At 45.6% G+C, this 14,556-nt stretch overlaps 1 protein-coding gene across 2 annotated transcripts in view; it reads right to left on the reverse strand.

Annotated features, from left to right (window-relative positions):
• Positions 1-14,556, reverse strand: part of RAPSN (receptor associated protein of the synapse) — a 447,427-nt gene that overhangs the window by 193,444 nt on the left and 239,427 nt on the right. For both annotated transcript variants that reach the window (XM_069623106.1, XM_069623107.1), the window contains exon 4: positions 9,393-9,491. In XM_069623106.1, the coding sequence (XP_069479207.1) occupies positions 9,393-9,491 (99 nt within the window). The remainder of the gene's footprint in view (positions 1-9,392; positions 9,492-14,556) is intronic.

The raw sequence follows: 14,556 nt of genomic DNA on the forward strand, positions 1-14,556 counted from the left end.
CAAGGTATCCCCAGTATTATTTGGAACTGTGGGGCTTTGATTAGATCAAACACAATAGTCTCTCGATGCCCATCCTGACCCAATAGTGTCATCTCTGCGGTGGAATCAGTTACAGGCCCAGAGGCAATTTCAGTTCCATCGACTGTGGTGATGACATCTGAGGTGGTTTTTCGGCAGAGAGGTAGATTCATCCTGGAAGCCAATTCATAGTCCACATAGTTTCCTGTGGCCCCGCTATCAATGTATGCCCTTACTGCGTGCATACGCGATGGCTGCCCTGGATCTACGAGGACCATTGGTATGATGAAATGCGAGGTCTGAGTATCCTTCTTCAAGCTCGGCAAGCGGACCTCTACGCTTGTCAGGCTTGGTCGTTTCCCGAGTCTGACTCCATATGGCTTTTATCAGCAGCTCCTACCACCTTCTTGGGTGGTTTTACAGGGCAATCCCGTAGAAGATGCCCAGAAGTTCCACAATATAGACACAATTGCATTTGCTGCTTCCATTCTCTTTCCTTCTTGGTTAAGGGTCCTTTAACTCCTCCGTTTTGCATGGGTTCTGAAGCATCTGCTCCTTTGGGGCTAGCGTGGGTTTTGACCAACACCCGATTCTCAAAAACTTGGCTCGATCAGCCTTTCTGTTCTGAAGTCTGTGATCTAACTGGACCACTAAGTCTATATATTCAGCGCAGTTTTGAGGTGGGTTCACGACTTGAGCCAAGATATCCTTGAGTCCTCCTCGAAGCCCTCGATGGAATAACGTGATTCGTTTTACCTCAGGCCATCCAGTTTCCACTATCAACCTATTAATGGTCGCAATGTATTTATTTATTTATTACATTTATATAGCGCGCAGACAGCCCAGGGGCATTGTGGCACTGTTACTTGTAAGGAAAACTTAGTTACAATGGGTACAGGTTGTGCCTTGGGTTACAGTGAGGCAGTGACCTGTGATCAGATATAGGTGGTGTCATACCACGTAATGCATCATACATGACATTCATGAGGGCTAGGCCATATGTTTGTTAGAACAGGGTCGTTTTCAAGGCTTTCCGAAAGGCGGCCAGTGAGGGTTCAGAGCGCAGGGAGCTAGGGAGGGTGTTCCAGTGTACGGCAGCGAGGTACGGGAAGCTGGAGCCCTCTGCTCTGGCTCTTTTACCCTGGGTACTGAGAGCATGCTGGCATAGGGTGACCTAGTGGGTCTTGCGGAGGAGACCGGGTGGATCCTCTGGGAAAGGTACATTGGGGCGGCAAGATGGATGTAGGATAGAAGGTCCTAGTTACCCTGTCGTAGGGACAAAAGTTTGTTATCCAAGGCCTGTCCTTGGGAGTGCCAGGCAAACAGTCTTTCCATGCTAGTTTGAAAGCCCTGAAAATCCCGAAGAATTGGGTCATCCTGAGTAACTAGTGGAATTGACCAATCAGCTGCACTGCCGCTGAGATATGACAATACAAAGGCTACCTTGGCTTGATCGTTTGGGAAGGCTCCAGGTCTGCATAAAAAGTGCAAGCGGCATTGGTTCATAAACACGGCAACCCTTTTGGGATCTCTGGCAAAGCGTTCGGGTGGAGCTAATGGAATATTTCCTGGTAGGTTTATTTGCACAGGGTTACTCGATAACACAGGAGCTGGATTTCCCCCGGAACCAGGTAGGGGTGCTTGTCCAGCCTGGCTTTGCAATAGTTGCCTAGCAAGGTCATCAGTTCGCTCCTTTGACGAAATCAGTTCTCTCCTAAGAGCATTGGTTTCTTGACGTGCGGAATGCACTTCAGCCCTCCGTTCCCCTAGTAATTGGGCCAATTGGACAGTCTCTGAGGTATCCATAACGCCCGGGTGGGAATTTGTGGGTAGGCTTCTCGTTCTGTTACGCTCACCTGGCTCCCACAGAGGCGTCGATCTGAACTGGACAGCTGCGGTCTCCACCAATGTGGCGCGTAGGACCGAGATGATGGACTGGACTGGCCCACCTAGCTTCGTTTGCTTGGCCCTTAGGAATATTCTTCTGCAAATGGAGAAAGGGAATTAACCACCCGTGGAGTTGAGCGTAAATTCCCCAACCCCTGCTGTTCTCCCCACAGATCACCTTTGATGTCCCCTCTTATAGTCTCACCTGATGGTTTGAAAAGATGAGCTCTCCATCCTGCATTTAGCGCAGGGGCGCATTGATAACCAGTTGCTTCATTGGCTCGAAGGAATTGGTGAGTTCCAGAACAATATTGACTCCGAAAAGTATGTAGTTCGTAAGAGTTCACATGTCCGACTTTCACTCTTGTCCGATTCCTTGCAGATTGCAGCTTGACCCCAGCGAAGAGTTCCTCGTGGTAGCTGACGAAGTTCAGGTAAGGTTTTGGCTTATCCTACACAGTTCAGTAAAATAAGGCCAGATTGTAACCTGTGGCTTGCTCCCTTATTCAAGTGTGGAGAGAAAATATGAAGTTCGGGGAATAATGCCTCCGGCGGTAAAATTAGGTAAGTCTATTGCGGTGAGAAGAGTTCCCCTTGTTTGTCCCTTTGTCTCACCTTGTTGTCCTTTTGTTCCCCATAGGGGCTGGGGTATGGCGAGGATGCAATGGAGACTGCGCCGACCCGTGAAGAGGAATAGTACCCCCGGCGGTAACCAGGTAAGTCTATGGGGGTAGTTACTATTGCCTCTGTTTATTCCTTTGGCTCACCTTTGCTGTTCTTGTGTTCCCTTTAGGTGCCAGAGTGCGGCGGGAACGTGCAGAAGGATGCAGTGGATCGTGAGGATGCTGCGAAGGATGCAGAATAACGCGAAGCGTGTGCTGCTCTTCGGGCGTGGTTTAAATAGCCTCCAAAGTAGTCCCAGGTAAGTATTCCTCCCCAGCCCCACCCGAGTAAAAAATAGTCCTTAGGTAAAATAGTCCCTTCCAAGCCTCATTTGGCTTGGAGCTCTGCAGCATGGTCTGCATCAGGTAAGCTTGCAGCATGGTCTGCATCAGGTAAGTTCCACTCTATGAGCCTGGTGCCTATGGCGCCAGGACTGACTCTCCAACTGAGCCTGGCGCCATAGGCAGGGGTTTTTGGGCTTGCTCAAAATAACGTGATGACTGCTTCCAGGGTTGCTGGATCTGGTCTGGTTTCCCAGGGGTAGGCATCATGACACCAACTCTTTGTTTCCATAGCACCTGGTAGAGAAGGCAATCACATGCATACAACTCTGCTATTCCCTATCCAAAAAGGTTATACCTTTTACACCAAGGGCACACTCTACTAGAGGTACAGGGGCTACTTTAGCTTTCATTGCAAATGTCCCGCTAAACGTCATATGCAAAGCCGCTATATGGAGTTCCATCATATGTTCACACAACATTACTGTATTGACACACATTCTAATGCAGATTCACAGGTGGGACAAGCGGCCCTAAAATATCTCCTTGCCGCTGTACCTTCTAACTTCCAACCTCCTTCTCCAGATACTGCTTGCTAATCTATTCAGAATATTTGATCTAAGCAGATCCACAAGCTCCAAAAGGGATACATTACTCACCGTAATCGTATTTCTGGTGCTTGTATCTGCTTAGATTCACATGCGCCCACCCTTCCTCCCTTACTGGAGTAGAAGGTGCAAAGATGTTTTCTGGGGTTCTCTGTTTCTGCTTTACAACATCTGTACTCACGCTACACTTCATGCAACCTCATGTCAGAACCAAACAATCTGAGGGACCTCGACCCGTGAAGGTCCATGGGTATAGTACACGTGACACTAGGGATTGTATTACTAATCATGCCCTGTCAATGTCCGTTTTCGAGTTTTGAAAACAAATCTTGCAATACTCTGTGACTTCCACTAGATGTCAGACCATGCAGAGCTTGTGAATCTAAGCAGCTACAATCACCAGAAATGCAATTATCGCGAGTAATGTATCATATATATATATATATATATATATATATTATATCTATTATGGACGGTGGGCCCTCGAAGCTGATTGGTGGAGGCACCCTCTATTTTCCTCTACTTTGAGTCGACTATGTGCTTATTTTATGTCTGCAATTATATTGCCCACCTTTCAACAAGTGTCTAATACTGCAATGTTTAAAAGGAATAAAATAGGTTTCAGAAAATAACAAAATTATCGGTCCACTTTGGTCACAATACTACTTTCACTGATGGCTTTCACATTAAACTCTGTAAGGTGGTTAGTGCAGGACGGGAGACGTAGACAGTTTAAAACGACAATAGTAAAAGCAAGAACAGAGGTTGAGTCAACTGCCAAGTAAGGTATTTAGTAAATCAACAACAATCAAGTCAAACAGTGGACATTATGCTGAACAATCCCAACCAGGGTCGTTAGGTTTGGGAGCTGATAATCCTAAACTGTTCAAGGTTACTAGGGAGTTCTGGGGGATTATCTTGTAAATCCTACAAGTCTGGATGTCCAGAGCTGGGGAACAACAAGCCCAGCTGGTTGTGTGCTCCAGAAGCCGGTTGTGCTACCAAACCTTTGCGGGTCCCAGGAGGCTTCTGGTTGCATTGATCCACTTAGTGTGGCTTCCAGCATTGTTCTAGCACCAACAACGGGGATGGGTGACTTCAGAGATAAAGGCACTGGTGTTGCTGGGGGCTGTTCGGCTACTATAGCCAGAGAGACGGCAAGTGACCCAGCTGTAATGGGGACTGGCCTGCATGTCACTCAGCCTTGTTTGTTTGATGTTTGGGGCCCCACAAAGGAGTCAGTGTTTTACTAGATAGAGGTTCAGGGATGCGCGGCTGAGCATATGTTTTTTGCAGAGCTAAGCACTATGGAGCAACCTCGGAGGGAGGTTGCTGCTTCGCCCCAGTGGTGGCACTTAAATTGCTCTGTGGTACGCATTCTCGTTCCCCAAAAATGCAGGAAATGGTGCTTTTTTGAAGTGTAAACACTGAGGTCTGCCTCCTTGAAAACTTAACAACATGTCTGCAGGTTGGCACTAACTAGGGCTTTGAAGTACTGTGATGGTAAACGCCACAGCTGGGCTTCATGGGTCCCAGGTCATTCCCAAAGTATGTTTCTTTGATGTGTTATCTTTTATTATTGGGCTGTGGCAGACAGAAGTGTGAAATGGAGAGTGCTGATGGTCCCTTTCCCAGACATGTCACAGCTCACTGGGAAAGGGCCATTAGCATTGCAAAGCCCTTCATTCTGCGCATTCTGCACAGTAAACGCCTGCATCATATAAACCTGAAACATTGTAAGGCATGCACACTTGCACATTTTATTCAGAAGAGGATTGTGAGAAACAATCCTGTGATGTGAAGACAAGTAGGGCAATGCGCAGAGATGTCTGGTTGTCTTGTGCAGGTAGGAAATTTTCAAGCATCAGGGTGTTGTAATTGTCTACGACTCCTTGATTTCGGGAATAAGGGGCGTTTCAAATTAATGCTGAAAACAAGGACAGGGGTTGTTTGTTTATATGATTTGATATTTTATTTGTATCGCGCTCATACATACGTGTTTCAGAGCGTGACGAGGCAAGGGAAGGGAACAAAGGGGGACAAAACAACGATATTACTAGGCGCAGTTACATTGAAAACGCGCACGTGCAGGGGAGAAGGAAGGGGAACACTGCAAGGGAGAGGTGTAAAGTGCTGAGCAAGGGATAAAAAACAACTGGTAGTGCAGCTAGCAGGGTGGCAAGTGCAAGGTTTAAAGCGCAGACAAGGGGTGCCCGATAAGTGCAGGTTACGGGACTGTAGCGTTACAGATACAGAACCAAGTGTAAGGGTAGCCAGGAGGCAGTGCAGGTGTGTGGCTGTTTGGGCAGGGACAAGGGCCTGAAATCATAAGGTAGTGAGGTGCACAGAGTTCAAGCAGACAGATCAGCAGGGGAGAGGAAAAACGAAGGCAGAAGCAATGAGGAAGGTCTTGAGCTGCTTCCGGAACTGGAGATGGTTCTCTTCAAGTTTCAGAGTGACAGGGAGGCTGTTCCAGAGGGCGACCCCAGCCGAGGAAAGAGATCTACCCCAAACTCGTTGCTTGGAAAAGAGACTGACCCCGAGGGAGTTAGAGGTGGAGGAGCGAAGAGCTCGAGTGGGAAGTATTTACGGAGGGAGAGTTGAAGGTATTTTGGACCGAGGCCCCAGAGGAAAGCCTTGTGGACAATGCAGAGGGTCTTGAATTTATCCCTTGCAGCTACTGGGAGCCAATGAAGAGATTTCAGGGCTGGAGAGATACGATCCCACGGTTGGAGGCCAAGGACAAATCTTGCAGTTCTGTTCTGGATGAGTTGCAGATGTCGGAGGGTAGAAGCAGGCAGATTTAGAAAGAGGCTGTTGCAGTAGTCTAGCCTAGAGGGAACCAGAGCTCTAGAGACAGTAAGCTTCTTAACTGAATATGTAAATGAGCTCCTAGTAATATTCAGTTAAGCCATTAACTCTCAGAAGAATGTTCAGAAATACCATTGGCAGGCCCTATACAAAATAAAGTTTGTTTTTTACTGCATGATCGAGCTAGCTCAAAGAAGTCCCCGAAAGTTGTGTTTTGGATGTGGCAGGGGTGGCAGGTAGCGTGTGTGAATGGTTGTAGGGATTAGCATGGCCATAGTCAGTCAATGAGTGCCGAAAAAGCAAAACAACACCCACACGTTGTGCGTCTCCCTCACCTCACATCTCCCTCCTTTGTTTACTACAATGCAATCGTTTTGGCATATAGGTAGGTCGATGCTACAGGCTCCCCCCAAAAGGAAGCGACGGCCACATTATCTTTCAAACGTTTGGCTTGACAACAAGTTCTGTGTGGGTAGGGGATCTGTCCTCACTGCTAAGGATTGTGATAAGAAAGAGGCACGATGAGGTAACAAGCTTCTCTGTAGGACTGCTGCAGAAGTAGTGAGCCAGCAAGTGTCGTCACCTGTTGGCCGGATGTGAACGTGCTGCCAGCTGCTTTCCACACTTCATGGTTGCATATGAGAGTGAGCCAAAAAAGCAGGAGCCAGCCCTACACCCATGTGACCCGTGTACCTCCCTCCCCCATTACTCGCTGATTTAATGCATCAGTGACAGGCTGCACAGAGTCCTTCAACAGCTAACCTCCAAGATACGTGTTTGTGCAGGGCACAACTCTATTCAAACTGTACTCCCATTTCTTACCCAGTTCCTCCCGCCCTGCACAACACAAGACATGAAGCAAAAGAACTCCCTCCTGAGTAACGGATAAGGATTACTCTGTGTGAAAATGAAAAATACAATGTGGTGTGTAATTTAATCAGGCAACGGACAATTCCTAATGAGGATTAACAGAACAACAAGCCATACGAAACCAGAAGGTGTCAAACCCAGTTTTTCCAATTCATTTTAGAAAAGAAACTGCTTTTAATCACAGCAAAAAAGCAAGTGTTTGATCTATAAAAGGATATCAACAAATGTGGAAGATGAACAGCATAAGGACATGTTTAAATTGACCACATTTGTGGAGTTGTGGAAGGGTCCAGATAAGAAATACACTCATTTACTTTGGACAATCCGAGTTAGAGAAAAAGTGTTGAAATGTCGACTCTAATTCTTGAGTTTCGGCTCATGGGGTAATCTTTAAATGTGTACACCCCTGCCTTCATCAGGAAGAGAATGGTGTACTGGCTTGCACAACTTAAGGCTTGTGTTTAAGGCGTCCACACCAGAGCCTAGGCAGCCTTGATCGGATTAATGCCACCATGAAATGCATGGTCCAGTTTATCCAAACAACAAATGGGCTTTAATTGAGATATGCTGAAGGCTTTCTTGATCTGGTTAAGAAGGATACGTTTCTGACATGGATGTTTTACTCCTCAAATTGCGCAGCCTTGAACACAAGCCGTAACTTGCTCAAGCAAATGTACCATTCTCGCCCTGATGAAGGATGGGGTGTACAAATTAAGGATTACACCTCAAGTACTTGAGTCGACATTTCAACACTTGTTCTATAACTCCGTCCAAATTTCTTGCACAAAGATTAATGTATTTCTTCTGTGGACCCTTAAACAAAACGTCACTAATTGGATGAATTTTAACATGTCCTTGTACTGTTTATGTTCTACATTTGTTGATATTGCATTATACGGTGTTTTTGGTTTTTTGCCATGATTAGATGAGATTCCTTTTCCAAGACGAAGTGGAACAACTGTGTTTGAGACTTATGGTTTATTGTTCTGTTAAACCTCATTTGGAATTGTTTGTTCTCTGATTAAATTATCTATACATTGATTGTTTTTGTCCCACATTGTATCACAAAGAGCAATCCTCAGCCATTACCCAGGAGGGAGTTCTTTTGTTTTGTGTTTTCTACTCTCAGGCCAGCCTGTGTGGACAACATTTCAGGGTTTTCCCTTATAAAGTGCATTACAAGACACGAGGCATGATGTTAAAAATAAAAAGGAATACAGATGTTTTCACCAAAATGTTTTGCCAGGGTAAGACTTTGCCACACGCAAGTTACTGGCTGCCTTTGCTGGCTGCTGTCGCCTTAATTATAGGCTATACATGCATGCGTTGGAGCGTGCACATTACAGGCTACCATAGCTTTGCTGGGGGGGCTGAAGGGGCTATAGCCCCGGATCTTTTGATTGTAGCCCCGGATAGAAGCTCAGAGGTTACAACCAAAAAGGCTAGATAGCCCTCATCCTGACAGTCCCATAATTAGCATAGCCCCGGATCTATTCCAGACCTAGCAACACCCCTGCAGGCTATCTTTGCTGGCGATCTGGAATGTTGTTATCACCCTCTTGCCTTTTACTCTGGTTTTGCCTACATCAGCACATTGCTGACAAATAGAAATGACTAGCATTTCAGCTGCCTGCCTGTCTGCCTCGTGATAATCTGCAGCAATTAACATCCTTGCTGTATCCCTTATTATGTAAGCACCCCAAGGTTGCCTCAGACTGTTTATCTAAACTGTAGGTTTCATATTGAAATGGGCCCCTAGGAGCCCTGACAAATGTTTAGATGGCTCTTCTGACAACGTTAGGAGTCCTGGGAGGGTTGGGGAAGTGACGGTCCCGGTGGTGCCCATGAGCAGTCCAGAGAGAGTGTCTAGTAGGCGGACTTCCGAGAGTTGGGGCATGTCTGAGGGTTCAGCACAGTCAGTTGAGAGGCCATTGAGTTGGCACAGGTCAATTCACTGAGGACAACCACCATCAAGTGCAGACACCCTACTTACAGATACCAGTAAGTGAGCACTGTCCCATGGAGTGAGTGCAGTCTCCAGGAAGTTACCATGGTCTTCGGGCAGTGGATGTGCTCCAAACAGTTAATGCAGCAATCCATATGTAGCAACTGTAGACTACCTGCAGTGAACCTGCACTCCATGCTCTGAGTGCAAGCTTCATGCAGTAAGTGTCGACTCGACATAGTGAACACAGCCCCATGCTTTGAGGGAAGCCTCCATGCAGTGTTCAGACCCGATCCAGTGCTGCCCTACCTCCGGGTCGCTGTGGCTCCTGTGAATGTCGGCGAAGTTGAGGAGGCAGAGAGCTTGTAGTGGACGGTCTCCATGCTGCAGTGCAATCTTCATCGACTCCTGAAATATAACAGCAGGGTGTTTAGGACAAACTATGATAGGGGGATGGTCCGAGAGCCAGAAGCTTACTGACCCAGGGCTCCAGTTCTAAAAAATAAACGTGTGGGAAGTGACGTCACAAGAAAGTACACAGGACAAATCAACATTTTCCAAGAGAACAGATTTCACTATAAAATTGCTGGCTAAGTATGAAAAATGTGCACATTTTACATCTAAGACTAACAAAACATGACCTTTATAGCACGATATCTATATAAGATATTTAACAGCTTCAAGGTGAGCAAGTTGAGTGGTCTTGTGGCTATGTGTCTGGCCTTCCAGCTGTGTGACCTGTATTCGAATCCCAGCCATGGCACTGTTTAAGTGAGGGCAGGCATGTTTTTAATTGCTTGAAAACACACAGTGGTGGGGCGGGGGAGCGTATGCCCTCTGAAAAACAGGGCAGACGCCGCCCACCCGCTTGGTCCTTCAACTTGTGCCCTGCCTACCCACCACTGCAACCCTCCCGAGCCACGCACATTGGTGTAAGTAGTACATCAGTCTCCAGTACTCCTTTAAGGCTTCATATCTTGTGGTTGCCATTTGATAACAGAGGAGCAGGAGCCAGAGCTGGGCCGAGCCTGGTCAGAGCCACATGCCTGGCTCTGGCTCAGCTCAAGTCCTTTTTTTGAAAGAAGAGTCCAACTGGAGCCAAACCTCACTTCATCCTCTGTTACAGTTACAGAGTAATTTCAAGTGACACTAACAGAAAGTGACAGTTAAAACAACTACATGCAATCAACTACTTGCACAGAGCACTTTGTCCCTTGCTAGGAATTGCATGTTGGTGCAAAGCGAAAGATGAGATGAGAGCATGGGTGCTCTGAAACCTGCAAAAGTGCAAACTGCGCAACCAGAAAACGTGGCTTCCGCACTTGGCCAACATATGCAATCCTGGGCAAATTACTCAAATCGGTTACATTTGCTTTGGATGCCACAATTGGAGCCCCTTAGAAGTGAGTCTGTTAAAGAGCTGCCCAAAGATAATTAAAATATTAATAATGTATAATGTGCATACCACAGGCTAAAGTATCCCTTAACTTGCTCATTGCTCCGTCACCTAAAAGCCACGTGTCCTCCCTAATGACAAAGTGAAATCGATGATGTACTACACTGTTTGGTGGGTTTTCTCTGGGGCATGATCCTGTACAATATATGGATAATATCTTTTAGGTTGTATAGGTCAGTGGCAACGTGCTTGTCTTGGAAGCAAGACGACACAGAGCAACACAGGTTCGAATCCTGGGTGCATGCTTAGAAATCTCTATGTACTAAGCGAGTTATAAAAAAAATATATAATTATTATCCAGGACCCGTTGATGGTGGCTGTTGCTCCCACTTGTGTCTGCTGAAAGAATGGTGCTAGCTCCACTAAACAGTATGGTCACTAGAACCATCTCCAAGGCTTTGTGAAACAATTACTACAAGCAGCTGACCTTTTCACACATTTTTGTTGTTTTGTCCCTGTGTCTGGAAAGTATGGTTACAAAATGCAGAGGGTTTTTTAGACAGACATTACCTTGCATTCTGTTACATTTAGATATATATTCCGGATGAAGGAAAAAGCCATAATCACTCGCTTTGCAGAACATAAGGTTTCATATAATGTTCACTCTGGTTTATATTGCGATGTGGGTATTTTTAAGCTATCATTATGAAAAAGAGCATTATCTTAGATCCTTAAAACTGCAAACAAAACACGTCTAGCAGCTAGAGATGAGAACATATGTTTTCAAGTGTCTAAAGTGCAGACTGGGATCACAGCTTTCTGACAAAAAGTGTGTGATACTGGACAAATAATGTTATTTCCCTGTGAGGTATCATTCAAAATTGGGATACCAGGTAAAGGTTTCCTCTTTTGGCAGCAGAGAGTAAGAACATCAGGTACGGGGTTGTGTTGTGGGGTGGAAGGAGGAAGATGTCAGGCATTGGGTTTTTATTGCAGGGGTTGAGGAGGTAGGATGGCATGTATGGGGTTTGGCATTGTTTGCCGGCTTGGCTCGTCTTTGGCACTTAGACATAATCCAGGCCCCGTGGCCCAGCTCTGGCTCGGCTCTATCCATTAATTATGTTGCTCCCCCACCTGCAAACTAATTTCATAATTAGGTAATATTCATCATGCTTGGCACCCGAGTTATCATGGTAGTTAATTATGATGATGAGCGTATAGCTACAAGATGTTACGCCTTGTGGCAGCCACTTTGGTATGAAACACGTGACGGCTTACATTCAAACCTATGTAGATTCATCTTTCTATCTGCACTTGAATGCCATACTTACAAATGGCACAGTATTCCAAAGTCATGAAGGTTACCTTATTTACATACAGCGCGGTTGGCAAAGCAATACCGGATGACATGTAATGTGTCTTTTTACACATACTATTTATTTTAATTGGTGGTTTTATAATATGGGGCTGCAGCATACATTCAGTTGATGAAGAAGGAAAGTATGAGAGAGACCATATTATGTGCAAAGTTACAGCTCCTGTTAAATGTTAATGTTTGATTATCAGCATTGTGATGGCAAAAATGCATTTCAAAGACCCCATTTCGCTTTTCAATCTGTGCTTACTTGCATACAAATTGAATCACAAAGTAAGCATCTTTTGTAAACTATGCAAAGTTCACTAGTGCATTATGTTGGCACGTTCACCTTTTTGCGCCACTGGAAATTGTATTCACATCATGCATAGCAAAAAACTGAAAGCACGTGTCAAGCGATGGCTGAAACCAGCTGACTTTATCAAACATGCTCTCCTGGGCTGTGTCTTTATATTTCAAAAGTTTGAACGTAAGGCCCTATGGGTAGCGTGTCATGCAGTGGATGGGAAGCAGAGTAACTCTTACACCAAATAACGGAACCAACTCAGGAAGATGGCAAAGGATTCTGTTTTAATATCAATTGTCTAAAACAGGGAGTTACAACGGACATCAACGACAACAAACGTTGCACGAGCTCTCGACGCATCATACAAAAAGAAATCACATTTATATAGTAAAAATCTGACATACGTGTCATCATACTACATGGCAAATAAGAGAAACCTACGGGGGGTTGTGATATGCTCAATAGGAACATCTAAGTATACTTTCTATAAGGGTTTGGGTTGTGATTGGATCTCTACTGTCAGGTGGACATCTTTTACCTTCCTCTAGTGCAAGTCATCTTCATCATTATTAAGTACACAGTACATCATTGGCTCTCAAACTATAAGGCCCTTCGTTACATGGCACTCTACAATTGGTTGGCATGCTAGTGCCATGTCTGGAACATTCGGCTCACTAGCAGCACGTAAGCTCATTGCGCAGGTGCCAGGATGTGGACTTGGCTGCACCTCCCCAACCAACTAGCCCAATAGCGCTCATTACCCATACCTTCTGCCATGAAGATTGCCTTTGAACTTGGCCTTGCAATGTATTCTTGTCTCTGGGAATATAATGGGAATGCGAGCATGCGCTATTGTTGTTCTCGAACTCCTCGCCCACCAATTTGGTCCATTTTTCAGTATTTAATTGTCTTAAATTATTAAAACGTGGCACCCATGGTGTTTTTTCTTGCACCTTAACAAGGGATGATTATGCATCTCACGTTCACTGCCTTCAAGAATAGATAACCAATCTTGGCTGCTTCAACCTACACGCAAGGCCAGACAGCTCTTCCAGACTCCTCCATAATCTTGGCTAATTCTTTGCTGCGACACAGCTCTCGGCTCTTCTCTCCATGGGTTTAAGCTTCCTAAAGTTATGACACTGATGTCCAGTTTCTATATATAATGGCGGCTTCACCTGCAGTCTATTCACTATCATATCCAGCTTCTAAGATTACTTGATCTACTTGCATTACAGCATCTGCACAGTTATTGAATTACTTGCATTTTCTGCAGTGCTCTTCACATGTGCAATCCTCTTTAGTTTACTTGATTCATTACTTTGTCACCAGTTTCTATAAGGTCTATACGTTTTCTTCTTAGCCAGTCTTCTCAGTGCATTACGCTCGTCTCTTGTTGTGTCACCAGCTCCGTTCCTTGCTCTTTTCATTTTCCTTCAGGGATTTCCTCCATTGGATTGTCATCTCTGTGGGAGTGCATCTGATAGAGTTTTCTCAGAGGGTATCTTTTCTCGAAGATTCACAGCAGAAAGGTCACAACTGCTGGTGTCAAGCATGGCACAATCTCAGGCTTCCAGCATACAGGTGGTAGGGTGGGACGGGACTTCCTGCAGAGGCATGTGGCTGCTCCTCTACAAGTTGAATAACCCCTCTGGCCGTTTGTTGCAATCTCAGGACGTCCCATACAAAGTGTGAAATAATCAGGCTTATGGGGCTTATCATGGGCATGCAAAGTGCAATCTGGGCACATGGAGGAAATTGTTCCTGGCATATGATATTTGTAGATTGGAAAGTAAGGCTGAACCTGGCACATATGTTGACTGGGTAAATTCAGGGGCCCATCACATAAATGGGTGGTGCATGTGAACGTGGGACATTAGTAAATAAGAGTACTTCATGAAAATGTTAAGCTGATGTTTGAGGACACTCTGAAAGGGAATTTGGTGATCACTCAGAATGCCCTTTTCAGATGTCCCCTGCGCCCCGAACCCCAAAAGAATGGCAGCTGGCTCTGCATCTGGTGTGTGCATTTGGGAAATAATTATTTAACTTGCTTGATAACACGGGGGCAGACATGTAAATCCTTCCAATACACTGCAGCTGGCATTAAGCTTCGGCTGTTTCTTGCACTGTGCAGGCCATTCTGCCACTCTTTTTTTTTGTGGAAATCTTTTTATTATGTTTTTCACAACAAGAAAACAACAATCAAGTGCACAATAGCAGTAGGAGTCCACTCACCGGGGAGTGGTGGGGGGCGAAGCCCCTAACATAGCATTTTAACAGTACTTGACACGTTGGGAACCGAAGATTTATACCGTCCACCGGATGGACACCCAGCGGGCCCAGTCGTTCCGCTTCCCCCAGATTGGTTTCTATGTTAGTTCTTCCCACTTCCCCCAAATTTTCTGGAACTTCC

Source organism: Ambystoma mexicanum, chromosome 11 (assembly GCF_040938575.1).
Source record: "Ambystoma mexicanum isolate Mex_15411 chromosome 11, UKY_AmexF1_1, whole genome shotgun sequence".
In the NCBI taxonomy this organism is placed as follows: domain Eukaryota; kingdom Metazoa; phylum Chordata; class Amphibia; order Caudata; family Ambystomatidae; genus Ambystoma; species Ambystoma mexicanum.